This window comes from Ambystoma mexicanum, chromosome 10 (assembly GCF_040938575.1).
Source record: "Ambystoma mexicanum isolate Mex_15411 chromosome 10, UKY_AmexF1_1, whole genome shotgun sequence".
NCBI lineage: Eukaryota > Metazoa > Chordata > Amphibia > Caudata > Ambystomatidae > Ambystoma > Ambystoma mexicanum.
Genome location: NC_090932.1, coordinates 106,088,953 through 106,110,490, shown reverse-complemented (window position 1 = coordinate 106,110,490; position 21,538 = coordinate 106,088,953). Strand labels below are relative to the sequence as shown.

Below are 21,538 nucleotides of genomic sequence, written 5' to 3'. Positions count from 1 at the left end.
GTTGGAACTCGTGTGACAGCTAGAAGATGCCACCAGTAAGCACCTGTCACTTTCTGGAGTTCGAGTGCCGTCGCACTCACATGAATACAAGTGGTATAAGACCTGCACAGGAGTGTGCAGGCAGCCAGAAGTTGTGTATACATTGTCTGTGTACTTAATGGAGTAATTGTGCACAGCTGTGTCATGCGCAAGGCAGCGCCGGCAAATTGGAAAAAAAAAAAAAAGGAATATGCAGAAACTTGGAGAATAGAGAATGCAGCCCACTCATGTTAAGGTACTGTGGGGAATCATGGGCGGACGAAATTTGGGTCTAAATAAGGGTCCCCTGAGGCTGTGGGTGGCGCGCGCACCTTGCAGGCCGTCCGATGCTTGCGTTTCAGCTCGCCCGTTGGGCTGGAACGCAAAAGAAAGGGCACGGCGCCATGATTCTTCTCACCGTGTTCGGAGAAGTATTCAGAGGAAAGGCCCCTCTAAACGTGACTGAACGTGATGACGTTCACGGAACTGGCGAGCGTTGTTTCCTGATATGGAACCTTATGAGTGGTTCCAAGGCTGCATTGTTAGAGTTGTTTTAAACGGTACCCGCTGCCAAGATGATCGTGTTAAATGCACCGCCGGATGGTGCAGCTGCTGTGAAAAATAATAATAAATGGTCGTTGCCTGAACAGTTGAACATTTAGAAGCTGGAAATGACATTTTTTTTTATGATGGTATGCTGCAACTTTGAGGTACGCAATACGAAGGGTGCGGATTCTTGGGTCAAGAGTTGTAGAACATTGGAGTGAATAAATTGAAGCATACAAGATGGACAATTTTTAAGTACACGAAATAGACGGCAATTGCACACCAAGATTCATGATGAAACTGATACAGGCACTAAGAAAGGTGTTTCGTTTCAAAGCGGTTGTCTATCGAGGCACGTCAGCACTGACGAGGCACTGCAGCACTGAAGAGAGTTGATTTTGAAAATGCCGGTTGCCGAGGAATAATGAAAGTTTTATTTTATAATTGCTGGTTTGTAGGCTATTTACACGTAGTATAAGGCAATGGATTTATGCAACTAGGGGACATTTTTTAAAAAAAAAATTGAATTTATGTGTTTTGGGAAGCAAGCTTGGTGTGTGTGTGTGCAACATGTGTTTGTAGTTACCATGATGTGAACTGTTTTTTTTAACATTATTTTACGTTGCATTTGAACATACGGATTACCGCTTTTGAGTTAAAGAGACATTTTCAATGATAATGAAGTTTTATTTTACTGATGATGCGAAGGACTTCATAAGTACATGGAGGTTTACTCATATGAAGCTTGCTTATATGATGACGTTGCATAGTTAAAGTTAAAACGTAATCCACAACATTTTGGGAGTTTAGAAATGCAGAAATGTTAGAATTATTGGAAGTAACCTACATTATGCGTTTTTGGGAACTATGAATCACTTTCATGTTAAATGTGATATGCATTTTGGGAATGTGAAAATTTTGCATGTGTGTGTTTTGCCTGTGTTTGAACTTGTTGATGGTGAGTTGTAGTTTGCATGTTAGCAATGTGTAGTGGAGTTTGGGTCTGTGATGCAAGGGTGCACACTGTAATTTGTAGTTTTGTAGTTGTAGTGCGTGTGTGAGAAGCAGCACATGACTTGAAGTGAGGTGCGTGTATGTGTTTCACGCTTGTACATGCTTGTAGATGTGACGTGTGGGAGAGTACACGTTTATAGCGGAGTAGGTTGCGCAAAATCGGAGTATATAAATGGGAGTTGCATGCATGCAATGGGGTTTAGGCTTATACACCCTGGCCAGGTGTATTGGCAGTAGTATAAAACCTTCAGGAGGAACCCCAAGTTTTGTTTTGAGGAGGTTGGGCACAGAAGGGTGTTCCAGTTCCAAAGGGCATGGGCCCTCTTCGGAGTTGTTTTGTGGAGTTACAACGCAGTGGTGCGTTTGGAAAAGGAAGGGAAAGGAGAATTTTTTTTCTCCTGTAGTGTATGTTTACATTATAGGGGCTACACTAGTTGTCTGCGTTGTAGGTAACCGCACGGCAACATACTTCCTTTAGTTGAGTTTAGGGTTTTCCCTAGTTAGTTCTGTGATGCCAGGCGGTGCATTTGGGAGGAGGATTTTGTTGTTATTGCACGCCAGTTTACAAGTGGTATGGAATAGGAGTGGAGGGCACACAGTATTAGGCCAGTGTTTAGTATATAAGTTGTGGATTGTACACTGGTTTGGGTTACTGGATTAATTTCAGTTTTTATTACACTTTTCAAAATATTTTTAGAAATTCCAGGTCACACCATTTGATTTTTCATCCCAGTGGTGTGCCGGAGCTTTTGGGTTGAAGCAAAATTTTGAAATTGCACTACACTACTGTTTTTTTTTCTGGTAGTGTTAAAATTTTTACATCTGAATTTTGGGTTTTGCAAAGGTGAATGTGCAATGCACTACTAATTTTGTCATTTGGTAGTAAGTGCATGTTAACATTTTTTCATAGCTCTTGCTATGCAATTTTTAAGCCACAATTCCTTCCTTTTGTGGTTGTGTTTTCCGTGATCTTTGTGTTGTATGTCTCTTTCCTAGGTTTTTCATTCCTTTTTCATGTTTTCTTTAGGAGAGAAGGATGAGGCATGCTGTTGGGATATTTGTTAGAGTGCAATGGGATCTTTGTTGGCATGTTTAGGACTATTGTGATGGCCCTGTGTAAGTTTGCAATATTCGTGGCTACACAGTTTTGGCAAGGTAGTTAGCCTATTTTTGGGGCGTTTTGGGTTGTGCTCAAGTGTGGCAGACTTGAGGCCAAGAGTGGCAGTCTTGGCGGAAGGTGTTTAGTTTAGGAGGGTCGATGTCTGTAGTTTTGTTTTGTTTGTCCATGTGGCAAGGTTTGTGCTTGGTGGTGGCGGCACCAAGACCTTGGTGTGGCAGGCCAGGGTGGAAGGAGCAATAGTAATTTTGTGGTTGCTAGTCCTAGCATGGTTGAGAGTTTGTGCGTTTTCTTTTGATTGGAAAAGGGGGGGATGTGTTATATCCTGCATATGTATGAGTGGAGTCTGAGTCAGTGTGAGAGCTGTGATGGAATGCTAGTGGAGCTTGGAGTGTTGGGGCACCTGGGTATTCCAGGGGAGACGGTTAAGGGACTTGGAGCTGGGCAGGGAACCAGGGAAGAAGCTACTAATGATCTCTCTCTCCTAACTTCTATACTGAACCTGTAACTAAGACAATAAAGCGTGTTTCTACTTTCTACATACCTGAGTCAGCATGGTTCCTGCTCCTTGTTATTACTGGCTCAGGGTAGATCCTGCAGGAGGCAGGATACATCAAAAAAACATGGATTTGTATCAAACAGCCGATCATACCTATAATTTATTTCTTACCCAAGATTCATAAACCTTACCAAACCATACCTGAAGGTAGACCCATAGTCAATGGGATTGGCTGGGTCACCGAAAGATTTGCAGAATATCTAGACCATGTACTCAGACCTAGGGTACCAAAAATACAGGCCTTCCTAAAGGATTCTACAGACACAATTAGGAAAATTAGTGAAATTGAATGGAAATCTGATTACCTACTAGCAACCTGGGATGTCAAGGCGCTGTACACCTCGATAGAATATGAGGCAGCAATGAAAACATTACACTACACATTCAAAGATGAATCTGCCTCTTATTATCACTTTGTAGAAATGTTAAAAGAAATGCTATCTCTAACCTTAACCAATAACATCTTTCTTTTTAATAACCAGTACTATCGACAAAAAAGAGGAGTAGCAATGGGAGTTAAATTTGCCCCAGCCATTGCCAATTTATTCATGGGAATGTTTGAAGATATACATATTTACACGGATACAATGTACAGAGAGAATGTGGTGATGTGGTCACGTTTTATAGATGACGTACTACTAATATGGAAAGGAACATCGGAGGAACTAAATGAATTCATGAAGAGAGCAAACGGCAACCCCTTTGGAATAGTCTTTACTGGTTTTTCCAGTAGAACAGAAATCAATTTTTTAGACCTCACCATTTATGTTCAAGAAAATAAGTTACTAACAAAAACATATCGCAAACAGACAGAAGTTAACTCAACCCTTTTTGCTACAAGTTGCCATTTTGATCCTGTAAAGAACAACATCCCTAAAGGCGAGTTCATCCGAGCTCGACGAAACTGTACCGACTCACAAATATTCGAACATGAATGCACAACGCTACATAACAGATTTAAAGCACGAGGATACAAGACAAGATTTATAAAAGCTGCCTCGGACAAAGCCCATAAGATCACTAGAGACCAAACTCTTAACCGAACAAACTCAGGATTAGCAGCAGAAAAAAGATCGGACATTGTAAAATTTATCACCACTTTCTGTGCAAACAATAGAATTATACGAAAAATACTACGCAAAAATTGGCATCTCTTGAAACTAGATGAACACATTCGCAAATACATTGACGACCATCCAACAATGATCTATAGAAGAGCTAAAACAATCAAATCAACTATTAGTCCCTCCATGCTACCGGAAGAAGATCAACATCCAAGATATACCTGGCTACAAACAACTAACATGGGGTTTAGAAAATGTGGGTGCTGTACAATGTGCAAACATGCACATGGTCCCACCATAAAATTTACAGACAGTTTTGGTATCTCCACCATGATCAAAGAAAATATTAATTGCAAATCAAAATTTGTAATATATGCAATTATCTGTATTTGCAACAAGATATATGTGGGCAGCACTATTCGTGAGTTAAGGATACGGATAAGAGAACACCTTTCATCAATAAGGAGCCAGGACTCCTCACTTCCACTTGCAGTTCATTGGCAACTGAGCCATCAAATGGATGACAAAAATGGTATTAAATTTATTGGCCTCAAAAAAATCAGCATAGGAAGAAGAGGGGGAAATCGAGAACTTTCCTTGAGACAACAGGAAGCCCGTACCATATGCCACTTCAGAGCTACAAGAGTGGGCCTTAACTCGGACAATGAGATGGGAGTTTTCCTCTGAATTAATGAAATTTATGCTTCTTTGCAATGTAATATTTTCTACGATATTAATACTGAATAATATTTTTGGATTGAGAGTTGTGGATACTAACTAACATTAGAAATAGTTTATGGTAATTTGGTCTTCTATCATATATACTAATATGCAAGTGGTAAATGAGTTACTTCATATATAATACACAACCCATTAGTTACAAGCTTCCACCGATAGAATTCCAATTCACGTTCGTACTATACTTTAATATGGGGAAACTGTTTTCAAATATAATCTACTTAGTCGTATTTTTGATCAGGTGTCTATATTAAGTCCTGACCTGATTTTCACATAAACAGTTTAAAATTTGAAATGTTCATACCTTTAAAAGATGGCGCCCAGCTTTTCGATCGCCATTGTGAAAGGGTAGAAGGACTACCGTCACCGTAGCGACGGCAGTTTTATTACCGATGCATAGCGCGGCGTCTATGCTCGCTTTCAGACGCCGACGCTTGCGAAGGAGACCACCTCTTGTGAGGTAAGTTCCAAGCACTTCATCCTAGTATTAAATTGTCCTTGAATGTACTCGAGCCGGCACTACAGTGCATCATAAGCAGTATATTACGAAAAATGCGCTAACTACGCACATTTAAGGAACAAAACTTGTTTAATATTGTATAAAACTAATGTAAATACTATCTAATCACATTTAATATAAAGAACTCGCCCATTAATATGGGGAAACTGTGCTCAAACATAATGAATTAGTCCTATTCTTGATCGGATGTCCATGTTAATTTTTAATTTTATTTACATACAATTTAAATTTGAAACGTTTACACCTTTAAAAAATGGCGCTTGGTTTTTGACCGTTATTTTGAAAAGGTAGAAGGACTACCGTCACCATAGCGACGGCATTATCAATACCGATGTATAAGCGCGGCGTCTGTGCTCGTTTCCAGACGCCGACGCTTAGGAAGGAGACCATCTTTTTGAGAGGTGAGCCCTAAGCACTTCACTTTAGTACAAAATTGTTTTTTTAAATACACTCGTGCCGGCACTATAGGGTACTAGTAGCGGTATGACACGAAATAAGCTAAGTATGATCCCTTTTGACATAAGTTACCAAGTACCTATATTGTAACTACTCGCTGGGGCACAGTGCTCGTAAAAACAGATAAATGCTCATTTTATATCCAAAAAGAGTATACTCATGATTGGGTATAATACATAACACATTTTTTTACAGGCGGGATTGATCCCATGAAATTTATCACCATATTTGAAAAAGTGAATTATAGTTCTCACTATTTAGGTAAGCAATTTCTTTGTACTTTATGAACACTAACACACATATAATTTGCACATACAAAATATCTAATGACTTGTTTCTCTTGTTTTTTCCTTTTGTGATGTTTTCTCTATTGTTCCTAATAATCCTTCCCCCTCCCCCTCCCTTTGATTTCTGTCTTACTAATTAGCCCTGATTGAAAAAGGCGAGTGATTCGCCGAAACACGTGTCTCTATAGGGCAACTGTTTGCAAAATATACTTTTATGAAAATCTAACAGTTTGCTGCATTTTCCTTATTTTGTGGCGCTTGACCTACAAGTGGAGCAGGGCTCCTTCTGAGCCCTATATACTTACTTACACAATCCTCCCTAGCCCATCTTCACTTTGCCCTTAGCCCACTGTGGCAACCTGACGGTGTTGTAAGCCCTAAACAAGGATAGCATGACTTCGTCGGACATGTGGGCGCCTCTGCAGCAGCCCTACTGGCCCTACACACACCCAGTCCCCTCCCAACATTTCTCACTGAACGCAATTCTGAGTCCAAGCCAAATACATCTCCTGAGCATCCTCAGGACTTGGGGAGTCAAGTCTTAAGGTGAATTCAACCCAAGTGTCTGCGGCTGGACAAGGGGAGTCCGGCAGAGTATGGGAAGAACCTCGCTGGCTTCTGCCCCACACTTAGAAACTTGCCAGGGAACATACAGCACTGAAAGACTTGGCAACACAGGCAGATGTGAATATATTTAGCTTTTCTTTGCGGAATGGTCAAACTCTAAAATGGTGTACATCAACTCAGAGGTTTTAAAGAAAGCGAAGAAAGGTTCATTTGTATTTAATGGCTTTTTTCGCAAGGAGCGTGCTGCTGCTGTCCTGATAACAGTAACATCGAGTGAGGACCTTCCCTCTCTTACCTGGAAACGCCGCATGTCTCGGGGGTTTCCCGCTGTTTTCAAACAATTCTGATTACACTTGAGGAAGAACTTTAAAAAGAACCTGCAAAGAGAACAAACACGTGTTATTGTTTTCTTCTTGAAGCAGGCATTTTCCAAAAGCACATAACAGCTATTAGAAAGGCGGCATAAAGGAAAGACATGGCCCGGATAGTAGTAACAAGGCATTTAAACACATCAGGTGTACTGGGGAGTTCTGGAAAAAGTGTACACAATTCTGGGGCATCCCAAAAACAATTTAGGAATAAATATTTCACTTCAAAATAAAGTCACAAATATCGGGAGCTTCAAAAAAAAAAACTTCAGGAAAACAGTCTTTTGCCAAAAGGGGTATTAGGGCAACCGTGAGTTTTGGAGGCATTCTGGGCCACCCTGAAAGCATTTTCGAGGTGCACAGAGGCCATGCCAAATACTCAATAATACATCCTAAGGCCACCCTACAAATACAGAGGCTTTCCCCCCCAAAAAAAGACTGAAATCCAGATACCATCCCAAAAAACACACGTGGCATACTGAATCCATCCCCAAAGCACTAATGAAACAGACGCCATCAAAAAACGAGGCCACGCCAGAACACTTAAGTACAGATGCCATCATGTAAATGCTTCCCAAAAAATGTGGCTACACAAAAAACATTTAGGGAGTACAGTAGGAATCCCCAACGCACTTCCAGAATAGAGAGGCCTTCCCCTGAAGATTTCTGAAATACAGAAGCCACCCTAAAAAGACTTGAGGAACATTGAGACAGCTAAAACCCCTACCTGCATGTCATGGCCAACCCAGAAAAAAACCAGGAAGAAACAAGAATGCTTCAGGAATACATGAGTGATCCCTAAATTCCTTCAGGAAAGTTTGCACTTCAGAAATAGCAGCAATCCATTGGAAAATGTGTAGCAGGACTACAGCCTTCCAAACACGCTTCAGTAATGCAAAGGTATGTTAGGACTGTTATGCAATGAATGATGGGGCCATGCCAAAACAAGCCAGGCGTACAGAGGCCAGCAAAGATCATTTGGGAATGCGGGGAGCACGTCACAAACACTTCAGGAATAATCAGTTCCCACGCCGAATCCTTCAGGAATTCCAAGTAGCCGCCAACTTCTACTATCACATTATTCATGGGCAACTTTTCCAGAGGCCGGGGTCATTTCTTCGCCAACCTTTCATGGCATCACAATTAGCCAATAGCTTAACATGCCAACTCCTCACACGGGCTGTAGCATGGCTGGGGCCTTCATTGTGATTCCAGGTCGGCCATCTTGACAATGCCAGCCTACATCACAATAACACGGCATCATAATGACAAAAGACCCGGGATTCGAATCTGTGTTGCTCTGCGCCGTCTTGCTTCCAAGACGTGTGCCTTGCCACGGAGCTTGACGTCATCGCATGCATCTTATGATATGCCATCAACTAGGTTTCCTCCTGAAAGCTAAGCCTACACCGCGAGGCTACCCTAATCGGCCACCATTCTCTCTGAAAGTGTCCCCTACCCTGCCCCCCCTTTCTGAACATGTCCCCCACACTGCCCCCCCCCTTTCTGAACGTGTTCCCCTAACCTGCACGGCATTCTGTTGCTCACCAATGTGGCCCTGGTAGTATACATCACTACACATACACACAAAAAGGCAGTTTTAAGCAAAAACATATTTAGAATAAAAAAGTGAAAGGGTTGGACTGATTGTGATGAGAATTGTGAGCACTCTGCCGGAGGCCAGGGGGCGGGGGAGGCTGCTTGGGGCCATACCCCTATACACACTTTCGCCTCATATCAGGTTTATGGTCGCACTGCCACAGAGTTATCAGTCGCCCAAAGTTGGAACTGCTTAAATGGGTATGCGTTGACCCTTCAGGCCCCCTCCCAAAAGAAAAATCTTCTCCTCCCCTTTGGGATGGGACACAACCAGTGTCGGGTTGCTTGCTGGGGTAAAAACCCAATGCACTGGGCGGCCTCCAGGCCGCCCATGCGACGCACGACTCGTGGTTGGTAAAACGAGCAGCACGTAGTTGCCGCTTTGGGTCGAGGGTCGGGGGTGTTCTCAGGGCACTGCGTGCTAAATGCCCGCGCAGGCCCAGCAGCCGCCCAGGCACGTCATCATGACTTCTGAGAACGGCGCAGAATCAGAGCCCGTCGTGCGCCACGCTTCTCCGCACCCAGAAGCGCATCGCTAAACATTTCAATCACTTGCGCAGCCAATCTACGGAAGGGCAATTGGGGAAGTCCCTCTCTTGCCAAGGTACTCCATCCATCCACACATTTCCACGAGAACGCTTCTTTCGCCAAAGGAGGGAAAGCACTTCTTTTCGGGAATCATTTTTCGTTAAGCTACCCGGTCCAAAACCCGAAAAAATGAACTAATAGCAGGCCCGGCGTATTTTATCCCTATTTGCGCCGGTTGCTGGTTTCCTCAAACAAAAAAAATCCGCTCTCGCAGTAAGTTTAAGTCCCAGGTGAGCCAGGCTAGTTCAGTCCTGTTCCTATGACAACGAACATTTTACCGCAGTCCCAAAGTCCCCGCAGAACTGGCGCGTTCATGCCTTGAATTAGAACTTTAAAGCAGCAGCTCGTCCGTCGGCGCCAAGCGGCGGGAAATGCAGTCCACCGCCGCTTTTCTTTTCAATGGAGATTTAAAAAAAGAAGATACAGAATTCCCGGCGTATGATTTTGTTTTTATTGCTATTTTTTGCTTCAAGAAACTGGCAGACAAGGAAACAGAGGCCTGATAATTCAGGAGAAGATAGAAGATTGTGCGTGCCCATTGCAACACAAATACCTTCTCTTCGACCGACTGCCACTCTAGCTTCTCAGGGCTGGGCTGAGGGGCACCTCAACACTTCACTAAGACACACTGGATGTGCCTTATTATCCGTCTTTACATTTAAATTGGGCATCTTGTAAAGCTCTTGGAGCCTGGATAATGGTAAATCGGGTGGGTGCATCGGCTCCGACTCAGATTGACCTCAGCGACTTCTACAATGAAGAGTGATTATTTACAAGACCCCACAATCTCCGGAGCAACACAGGTCCGAACCCCGGGTCCGCGCCTAGAAACCTCTGGGTATTAAGCGCGTTACAAATAATCAATTAAAATGAATAAACAAATCTACATAAATTACACACATTGAAAAAGAGCAGTGTTTGGCTTTGGCAGAAGGGTCTTCAGGAGCATTCTAGAACATCACCAGACAAGAGCACTGTTAAAAGCCCTTAAAGGACCTATCATGGCTCTTTTCTGGCAGCTGCGTGCTTAAGTGCCCTCTCACGCATCACCTGGCAAAATGTGCGCCATTAAGTGCCAGACAGTAAAGATCTGAAAGCCACATCTGGGGCATTATGTCCAATTTAGGAGGCCACCTCTGGAGCACTTTCTCCATTTCTGGAGAACACATCCCCAAAATGCCCTCCAGCTCTGGAGACCAGATCTGGAGGATTGTGTCCAGTTATGGAGGTTACATCTTGGGAATTGGGACCAATGGCCGGAGCACCTTGTCCCTTCGTGGAGGCCATATCTACAGCACTGTAACTAGTTCAGAACGTGACATCGCCAGAAGGACAAAGACAGAATTGGGGTTGGCCCCAAACTTGGCCCACCTTAAAGAGAAATCTTTACATCTACTACCAGTGCCGGAAATTGACACAATTTACTGGGTCAACTCCCCCCGCCCCTTTTGTGGAGACAAGGGGAGTGGATTGTCAGTGGTGTGGGGGGGAATGGAAACCGGATTATCATTGGTGTGGGCGGGACTGGGGGGGGGGGGCAGAGCTAAGTTTCAAATAATGTGCATGCCCTGAATATAGGATGCTGGCTGCTTTGCATAAAACAAAGTGCATTTTGGGAACATAAGAATGACCACAAATTAATGAATCATGCCTGTGCTAGAAATTTAACATTCATTTATTCTGAGCTTGCAAAGTACACATGGTATGCCGTATGATGCTCATTTCCTCTGTCAGAATAGTCACCCTGAGAGTAAAATGTGTGCAAAGCAAGAGACATATATACTGCTTTGGACGGTCTGTTTCGTTGTTTGACCTTCGAGCAAAGGACGCCTTTCAGATACAGTCTGTGAATGTTAATTTGTTGCATATAGAGGCTCAGTTGCATGCATAGAGACACTGGGCCTCATTACACGGTAGGCGGTGGACCAAGGTGCTATTAGCACCTTGGTCCATGCCGGTAAAATACCGGCACCGCCTTGGCGGAAAGGGGATTTACGGCCCCATTCCAAGGTTGGAGGGGCGGTAAATCCCCCTTCCCCATTCCCATTTCTGCCCCATAGGGCTCTATGGGAATGGGGAAGGCGCTAATTACGGCACCGCAATTTTGCGGTGCCGTAATTAGCTCCGAGGTCCCTTAGCGGGTTGGATATTAACGCCTGCAAGAAGCAGGCGTTAAATCCTCCAACCCGCAAAGGGACCTCGTAGTACGGCGGTAAGGGTTAACGGTCACCGTTGCCATTAACGGTGACCGTTAACCCTTACCGCCGTCCGTGTAATGAGGCCCACTGTGTCTGGCACTGTGTTTCTATGCATGCAGCCAGCTGAGCAGCAATATGCAATGAGTGAGATAACCTTGGGCCCACAGGTTGAGGAAGCTCTCTGCCCCTGACTGTGGCAGCTTCCTGAAAACTATTCAGGAGACTCACAACAGCCAGGGGCAGAGAGCTTCCTCAATTTAGGGAGGTTTGGGCCTTTTGTCTACACAAAATGGTGCTCCGGCAAGAAAAGTTTTGCTGGAGTGGAGCTGCGCCTTGTTCTGGCCAAATTCCTCCCTATGTACTGCAGTAATTTCTTCTGTACAAAAAGACAGGCAGTGGCCCCTGAAAACAAATAATGAACATATAGAATCTGGGCAGATAAAAGTTACAACAATGTTACCCTCTCCAAATAATGTTTTGAACTAGGCATTCTATCACACCAAAAGTCAAGTGTTTCCTATATATCATTTCGCAATAAACACGAAAGTGAGCCTGACTGTCCCTTGGCAGCAAACGTTGTGTTGGAGAATCACTTTGTGTTCATGTCCTTGTGGTCATCTGCCCATATGATGTAGGGTGGCCTATGCATGCTTGGTTTGTTACGTTTTTTTGTGCCATTAATTCGAAAATGCGAAACACTTGGGCCACCTTCCACCCACGTGTGCCATTGCGCCTCTGTTACACGGAGCACTTGCTATGTCTCACCCAGTGCAATATTGTTACTTTATAACTTATGTTCCAACAGTGTGTTAAGTCACACAAACCACAAACTGAGTTTAATCCAGGCTTTTCTGTTTTGGCTATTAGGTGGCACTGAAGCAGAACCTTTAAGCTGAAACATTTGAACTAAGTACAGCTAGGAGGGAATAACATGTCAGGAGGGAGACACAGCTTGTGAGTGTTTCTTGGTTATTTACCCACTCATTGACTGCCCATAGCAATGCTAATCCCTATGGCCAGTCTCACCCACTAGCTCCTTGCCCCACCCAAAACACATCCCCCTAGGATCTCTTTGACAGTTCTAAGTGATCCGACCGATGCTGATTTTGCCGGGGCCGGAATGCTCGCATGAGAAAGGTGTGAACCACCAAAAGTTGGCACCTTTCTCATGCGAACACACATACACACTACGGGGGCTGCAGGGGTTTTCCCCGCAACACCCCGCTCACTATACTATGAAGTATAGTGAGCGGGGTGTTGCGGGGGACACCCCCACATCCACCGTTTTTTTTCTCATTTTTTTTTCGGGTGTACTGCGGTGGCATCCCCCGCAACACCCCGCTCACTATACCACACAGTATAGTGAGCGGGGTTTTGCGGGTGACACTCCCGCAGTCCCTGCAATTTTTTTTTTACTTACCTGCAATGCTACCACTAAAGGTTCGAACTTTTGGTGTTCGAACCTTTGGTGGTAGCATTTTTAGAACTTTTGGTCCTTGCGAACATTTATAGTCGGTCAAAAAGTACAATTCCTCTTTGACATAGCTCTATTGAGAAGTAACATCAAACTTTAGCTTGCACTAGTGTTTCTAAGCAGTCTGATGAATTAATGGATTTAATTATGCTGTAACTACACTACATGTGCAATAACATGTCTTGAGCAAGTGTGCCTTCGGCCCCTCAATTAATATCCGTTCCTTGCACTGAAGCACTGTTAAAACAAGCACTAACAGAGCCAACCGTTTGGATTGTGTATAGGTAGTGGAATAGGCAGTTACCAGCCACTGGTTTCATATACCCAGGCAATCGCACCATTATAGACCTGTCACCATTTTATGGCCAATTAGTACACAAAAGCCAAAACGGCTGGCTTTCCCACTGCTTGTTTACCTAACCTTGCATCCCTGACGGAGCTACTGTTTTGAGCCAATGGCCACTAGCTTTGCCCATTTAGCATTGCCACAATGCGAGGCATTAGCAGTAGCATCCGCTGCCCACAATATACCCTGCAGCTTTTTTTCAGGCCCTTGCTCACAATGGAGACACTTATGGCCTATGCACCAAAATAAACATGCATTTTTAGGACTGTAGCAAGCTGTGGCATGTCCCCACTGTTGACCAACCATTCCTGTAGTCCAGCAGCGACTCAAGACGTGCTTCCTGTGCTACTGATTCATGGCACAGGTGTATCATGGGATACTGCTTCAGCTGTTTTCCATTTAGCATGGAAAGCGCGGGTCCCTGTTGTAGAGCTGGGGTTCCCCACTGCTCACAGGAGGCACCGGACCCTCTTGCTGATCTGCGGTTCTGGGTCAGGTGGAATGCACAGAGCACTTTTACAGAGCTGTGTTTCCCCACTGCTCACAGGAGGCATCGGACCCTCTTGCTGATCTGCGGTTCTGGGTCAGGTGGAATGCACAGAGCACTTTTACAGAGCTGTGTTTCCCCACTGCTCACAGGAGGCACCGGACCCTCTTGCTGATCTGCGGTTCTGGGTCAGGTGGAATGCACAGAGCACTTTTACAGAGCTGTGTTTCCCCACTGCTCACAGGAGGCACCGGACCCTCTTGCTGATCTGCGGTTCTGGGTCAGGTGGAATGCACAGAGCACTTTTACAGAGCTGTGTTTCCTCACTGCTCACAGGAGGCACCGGACCCTCTTGCTGATCTGCGGTTCTGGGTCAGGTGGAATGCACAGAGCACTTTTACAGAGCTGGGGTTCCCCACTGCTCACAGGAGGCACCGGACCCTCTTGCTGATCTGCGGTTCTGGGTCAGGTGGAATGCACAGAGCACTTTTACAGAGCTGGGGTTCCCCACTGCTCACAGGAGGCACCGGACCCTCTTGCTGATCTGCGGTTCTGGGTCAGGTGGAATGCACAGAGCACTTTTACAGAGCTGGAGTTCCCTCTGTGCTAGGGTCGCACGGCACATATTGTACGAGCAGTGGATCTGACTATGCAGGGGGCTTTGGGTGGTCGTGTCAGGATGTGGCTTGCATGCTAGAGAAGCCATCTTAGGATAGATATGTTGAACTGGTTTTTGCATTGTGCATGCATGGCATAGAATACATGTGTTTAGCAATGGTTTGAATGGTGGTTGTATGGCTTGGGCTGTTTTTAGCTGAAGTTCCAGCTGTTTATAAGGGAATTGGGATTGTTTTGTTGAGATACGCTTCCCATTGTCTTTGGCTGGCTTATGGAGGTTTTGTGGGGTGGTGGTTCAGATCGTTTATGGGTTAATTAGAGTAAGTATATTAACATTAATTTGTGATTTATATAGTATTTCTAGCAAAGCTCTGTACATAGAACATTTTTATATACAACAATTATTGCGCAACCAGAGCTTGCACTGAATTATCAACCTTAGAAGGAAGGCTGAGTTGCCCTTGCTAGGATTCACACATGCAACGTGCAGATCAAACACAGAGCTCAGCAGCGAGCACTCAACCCGTTAAGCTATCTTATCAGCCATGATGATTTTGAGGAGGAGTTTGTTGAGCTCTGCTTTACATTGTTCATGGGTGACGTAAGGTGGTTTTATTGAGCAGTGGTTCCCTCTGCTTGCGGATTTCTTCGGATCGTTTTTTTCAGCTGTTGGTCATATTGTCAATCGATTTGTTGAGCTGTGCTTCATGTTTGGAGGTGGGGTGGCTTGGGGTGGTTGCAACAACATTACTTCTGTTCTGCAGGAATAAAGAGAAGAGTACTGTCTTAAACAGCTACTCGGTCCCACTCTACTACTAAACCAGCAGTGATTGTTGTATTCTGCTTGTCTGGTTGCGAGTCTGAGTTAGTGTAACGTTTGGTGGCTGTGTGCAGAATGTGGAGTGCTAACTGGGAGGTGTTCCATAGATGGCAATTGGACATGAGCCGGCTGAGTGCTGGTTGTCCAGTGGTGTCTCTCAAGTATTACATCTTTGTGTACTGGACAATAAAGCACAATGAACCTACCTACTTGGCCTGTGTAGTGCCTTGGAGTTGGGGGGTGACTGGGGGGGGGACTTACCACAGTGATGTCATTGATGAAAGTGAAACAGGCACAGCCCGACAGGGATGCCTCCTCCACCTCTCTCGATAAAGCGGGCTTTAATAATCAGGAGGGGGTGTGAGCTGATACAGTTGCACTACAACAACAATATCATGGTGGCAGCAAAATAAAAGAATGCCAAATAAGGTCCTACAAAAATAGAACATGTAATACAAACTGTCAATGTACAGGTTCTTTTTAAGACCGATGTAATAAGGCATGAGAAAATGACACCAAAGCCTAAAGACCCACAAGCGTGTCTGTCAAATATTGAATTCGCATGTGTAAAGATCACAATACTGTCTACTGTTATTGGGGGCAGTGCATTTCTCAGCAGGAAGCATGTGTGTCCAGACTCAGAGTGGAACACGCGTGTGTTTCTGAGCAGTAACCCTGTGCAGAACTAGATGGGAAGTTTGGAAGAACGTGGTTGTTTGTGGTTCGTGGCCCGTAGCCTAGATGTTTCCAGGGGACTGCAGTCTAGGAGAAGCTAGGAGCCTCTTCTGGAAACGCCCCATGCATGCAATTACAGGACGTGATTCAGGCCTTTTCCCTTGATGTCCAGGACCACGAGACACGTACACAACAGAATCCTCTCTTCAGGACACGTGTGCCTGGGGCACTACAGTGGCGTAACATAGATGGGTGCTGTATTCGAAACCTCTCACCTCCGTCTACACAGTGTGAAAACCCTACATTAGTTGGAGACTGTCCAAAATACTATGTGTAATGCGTTTGGCTGTCTCGGGGTGCCCCTTGTTGGGTGTTATGTCTGCATAGCCTCCCCTATCGTTCGTGAAAACATAAGAAACAACTTGGCAAATCCAGACAAATATATGAGGGGTCTGGGTCTTTCTTTGGGCCTCCAAAGAGGCGACAGTGGAGAAACGTCTGCTGCCCTCCAACAAATTGTGGGGGAAATGAGCATGCTGCAGTGGTTTCCCCAGTTCTTAATTATGTTAAATGTTAAAGGTTGACACCAACAGAGTTGGTCCCCAGGCGGTCTGGCGGGTCTGTAAATGATAAGGGGGGTATTGGTTAGTCGGGTGAATAGGGAGTAGGATAGTGAGAGGAGTGGTATTCTGTTGGCAGCTTCAACTCGGTATAAACCGGGTGCTGAGCTTTTGTGCGAGTAGTGGGTCGATGCCAGTCCTCGTGTGCTGTTGGTGTTGCTTATGTGTTGTTGCGGTGTTGTGAAGTGTGTGCGGGTTGTTGTGCAAGAGATGGTTGTGTGAGATTTTTGAGTGAGATAAGTTTGCAGAAATGCTGAGTTTTTTTGTTAGAGGTGGAGCTGTGTCTCTCTAAGAGCAGTGAGCAAGGGGTCCATGTCTGGATTCCCCTGGTAACTTAGGGTGAGACCCAAAGTTACTTAATATGCGAAAGAAGGGGAGTTCTGTGAATCCCTCTACCAGCACGAACACTGCCCGTTGACCTGTTCTTGGGTGGATGGCCCCTGGGAAAGACTCTATCAAGTCTAATTATGGACTTTTCTCTAATGCACATGAAGGAAAACACCCAGTAAAACGCACACAAGAATCCTAAAAACACCCCAGCCTCGTTCTGGCTTCATCCCAATGTCTTCTCTCCCCTTTTAGTGTTTGCCTTCCCCTCTAAACCCAATTCAATTTAAAAAAAGGAATTCCCTGATCTCACCTCAAAACAGAACGCCCCTTCCTATTCTAAGCCATATAATGTTAATAATGTAGTCGTAAACTTGGAGAAAATATGTCATGGAAAACACAATATTTGATATTGCTGGGACCGCCCTATCATAAACTAGGGAGAGCTCCAATAAACTAGGGGAGAGCACCAATAAACCAGGGGAGAGCTCCAATAAAACAGGGGAGAGCTCCAATAAACTAGGGGAGAGCTCCAATAAACTAGGGGAGAGCTCCAATAAACCAGGGGAGAGCTCCAATAAACTAGGGAAGAGCTCCAATAAACTAGGGGAGAGCTCCAATAAACCAGGGGAGAGCTCTAATAAACTAGGGGAGAGCTCCAATAAAACAGGGGAGAGCTGCAATAAACTAGGGGAGAGCTCGAATAAACCAGGGGAGAGCTCCAATAAACTAGGGGAGAGCTCCACATTGAGCCAACTGCTCCCTTCAGAGACGCGTGGGCGAACGTCTCTTCTCCACGGCTAGTTCAGAAACCACACTTGAAGGCACGAGCTTTTCACAGTCTTTGGACTGGGGCATCAGCTAAGATGTCACGTATGCCAAGTTCTGGAAGAGCTACTGGGAGACACGGATTTGTTTGTTTCTGGATTCAGAGCGCTAAACGCACCACGCGCGCTCCTGCGGAGCCTTGGTCCATGTGATGTTTGGATCCGAGTGAGTGAATGCCAGTCTATTTGAGTGACACTTGGCAGCTAAGGCAGTGCTAACAGCTCTCTGACATACGCTGGCACTCACAGTCTTCGGAATACAGGAGGGTTGGAAAGAGAGCAATCCATGGAAATGTTTCATGCCAGAAATTGGGATTCTTTCATATCATGAAATGCTGGAATCTGGGCCAGCTTGTGAAGAAGCTGAGGGGCAGCAGGTGGGGCGGCTGAAAGTTCCTGAAAGACTTGCATCTCTGAACAGGGAAGCGCTCGATGCAGTCGCGCATTCACATTTCACCACCTTGGTGGCACGTGAAAGCTGCTACTGATGCCCGACATGTTGCTATGCCTTGGGCCTGGAATGGCCTGCCACCTGCAGTACAGAGGATTTCATCCCAAGCCACCTGATTTAGCCGTTTTACCTTTATTTATTTATTTAGATGTTTGTAAAGCGCACCGAATCCGGAGGCATCTGGGCGCTTAGTGACATTGATGAGTATATGCTATCAAACCAAGAAGCCACGTTTGAGCCTGAATTTCTGATAATATTTTTGGCCAGTCATGCAACTGCCAGTTCACCAAGATGCCCCTTGGGAGAGGTAGAAGCGGGCATTGCCATCTGCAGCCGGTGGCATCAACACTTCCCCCGTGAATCCCCAAGGAGTGCCACCCTTCTTGTTTCGCCATTAACTGAAATTCTGACTCCGCCAGTGAGAAAAATAATTGAGGTCCTTGGTCTGAGAGTTATACAGAGCACAACACCAACACTGTAAGGATGATTGCCATCACTCGCCTTCCCTTACTCCCTTGCACCTAATACATCTATTGGGCCATTTCTGGGTACCGGTTTCTCGATTGGGAAAACATATGTTTGTATCCCTTCTGTAAGCAATCAAGTACCACTGCAAAACTCTGCAAGCATCTTTAGTCTATATTATTGCATCATCTGTTCATTATCATAATTAATTATCATCTGTGTCCCAGGGCATATTGTAGTATTTTTTTACATGCTCATATTGTATACTTAACTTTATATCCTACGATATATGCAATATGCTACAGCCCATCCACTATACTATTTGTTATATGGTACATCATTTGAAGGTATGTGGTAAATTGTTAGGGTCATGTATTGTGAGGAGGGTGGTGAGGCAAAGAATGGAGGAAAAGTTTTAACATCTCTTTAATGTTCTCTTAAATGAGGGTACAGCTTTTCTCCTCCAACTCTCACAATTTTCGCTCTATGCATAAGCTCCAGCAGCGGTTAGACTAGGTGTCGCTCTATGCATAAGCTCCAGCAGCGGTTAGACTAGGTGTAGCTCTATGCATAAGCTCCTGCAGCGGTTACACTAGGTGTCGCTCTATGCATAGGCTCCAGCAGCGGTTAGACTAGGTGTCGCTCTATGCATAGGCTCCAGCAGCGGTTAGACTAGGTGTCGCTCTATGCATAGGCTCCAGCAGCGGTTAGACTAGGTGTCGCTCTATGCATAGGCTCCAGCAGCGGTTAGACTAGGTGTCGCTCTATGCATAGGCTCCAGCAGCGGTTAGACTAGGTGTCGCTCTATGCATAGGCTCCAGCAGCGGTTAGACTAGGTGTCGCTCTATGCATAGGCTCCAGCAGCGGCTAGACTAGGTGTAGCTCTATGCATAAGCTCCAGCAGCGGCTAAACTAGGTGTCGCTCTATGCATAAACTCCAGCAGCGGTTAGACTAGGTGTCACTCTATGCATAGGCTCCAGCAGCGGTTAGACTAGGTGTCACTCTATGCATAGGCTCCAGCAGCGGTTAGACTAGGTGTCACTCTATGCATAGGCTCCAGCAGCGGTTAGACTAGGTGTCGCTCTATGCATAGGCTCCAGCAGCGGTTAGACTAGGTGTCGCTCTATGCATAGGCTCCAGCAGCGGTTAGACTAGGTGTCGCTCTATGCATAGGCTCCAGCAGCGGTTAGACTAGGTGTCGCTCTATGCATAGGCTCCAGCAGCGGTTAGACTAGGTGTAGCTCTATGCATAAGCTCCAGCGGCGGCTAGACTAGGTGTCACTCTATGCATAGGCTCCAGCAGCGGTTAGACTAGGTGTCGCTCTATGCATAGGCTCCAGCAGCGGTTAGACTAGGTGTCGCTCTATGCATAGGCTCCAGCAGCGGTTAGACTAGGTGTCGCTCTATGCATAAGCTCCAGCAGCGGTTAGACTAGGTGTCGCTCTATGCATAGGCTTCAGCAGCGGTTAAACTAGGTGTCGCTCTATGCATAGGCTCCAGCAGCGGTTAGACTAGGTGTCGCTCTATGCATAGGCTCCAGCAGCGGTTAGACTAGGTGTCGCTCTATGCATAGGCTCCAGCAGCGGTTAGACTAGGTGTCGCTCTATGCATAGGCTCCAGCAGCGGTTAGACTAGGTGTAGCTCTATGCATAAGCTCCAGCGGCGGCTAGACTAGGTGTCACTCTATGCATAGGCTCCAGCAGCGGCTAGACTAGGTGTCGCTCTATGCATAGGCTCCAGCAGCGGTTAGACTAGGTGTCGCTCTATGCATAAGCTCCAGCAGCGGTTAGACTAGGTGTCGCTCTATGCATAGGCTCCAGCAGCGGTTAGACTAGGTGTCACTCTATGCATAGGCTCCAGCAGCGGCTAGACTAGGTGTCGCTCTAGCAGCGGCTAGACTAGGTGTCGCTCTATGCATAAGCTCCAGCAGCGGTTAGACTAGGTGTCGCTCTATGCATAGGCTCCAGCAGCGGCTAGACTAGGTGTCGCTCTATGCATAGGCTCCAGCAGCGGTTAGACTAGGTGTCGCTCTATGCATAGGCTCCAGCAGCGGCTAAACTAGGTGTCGCTCTATGCATAGGCTCCAGCAGCGGTTAGACTAGGTGTCACTCTATGTATAAGCTCCAGCAGCGGTTAGACTAGGTGTCGCTCTATGCATAAGCTCCAGCAGCGGTTAGACTAGGTGTCGCTCTATGCATAGGCTCCAGCAGCGGTTAGACTAGGTGTCGCTCTATGCATAAGCTCCAGCAGCGGCTAGACTAGGTGTCGCTCTATGCATAGGCTCCAGCAGCGGCTAGACTAGGCGACGCTCTATGCATAGGCTCCAGCAGCGGCTAGACTAGGTGTCACTCTATGCATAAGCTCCAGCAGCGGTTAGACTAGGTGTCGCTCTATGCATAGGCTCCAGCAGCGGCTAGACTAGGTGTCACTCTATGCATAAGCTCCAGCAGCGGTTAGACTAGGTGTCGCTCTATGCATAGGCTCCAGCAGCGGTTAGACTAGGTATCGCTTTCACTTCTCATTTTAACTGGCCCAGTCGTCAGGGCAAACGGATGATAGATATTGTTACTGCTTCGGCTCAAATAGTGGTAATATTTAATCCTGCCCCAAATGTAACACTTTTACAGAAAATACAGCCTTAACCTGCATGATCTAAGAGAAACCAATCTTTATGGCTCTCAGCTGCCTTATGTAATGAAATCTGGAGGGCTTAGAAGCAGACTATCCGTAGTATAAAGCACTATCAAAACAGGACATTTAGCTTCATTACAGCAACATATTGGATCTG

The 21,538-nt window shown here is 45.6% G+C and overlaps 2 protein-coding genes across 5 annotated transcripts in view; one reads left to right on the top strand and one right to left on the bottom strand.

The window, feature by feature from the left end:
- EBF2 (EBF transcription factor 2) overlaps nt 1-21,538 on the bottom strand; it is a 250,907-nt gene that overhangs the window by 58,314 nt on the left and 171,055 nt on the right. For all 4 annotated transcript variants that reach the window (XM_069617589.1, XM_069617591.1, XM_069617588.1 and 1 more), the window contains exon 7: nt 7,182-7,263. In XM_069617589.1, the coding sequence (XP_069473690.1) occupies nt 7,182-7,263 (82 nt within the window). The remainder of the gene's footprint in view (nt 1-7,181; nt 7,264-21,538) is intronic.
- On the top strand, nt 3,572-6,588 carry LOC138493132 (uncharacterized). Its single transcript, XM_069620329.1, has 2 exons — nt 3,572-6,293; nt 6,460-6,588. Exon 1 carries the CDS (start codon nt 3,617-3,619, stop codon nt 5,003-5,005), a length of 1,389 nt encoding a protein of 462 aa, XP_069476430.1. The 5' UTR covers nt 3,572-3,616; the 3' UTR covers nt 5,006-6,293; nt 6,460-6,588.

Bases quoted from the DNA above. Each gene is read 5' to 3' on its own strand.
- LOC138493132 (XM_069620329.1), top strand. From the start codon at position 3,617: ATGAAAACATTACACTACACATTCAAAGATGAATCTGCCTCTTATTAT.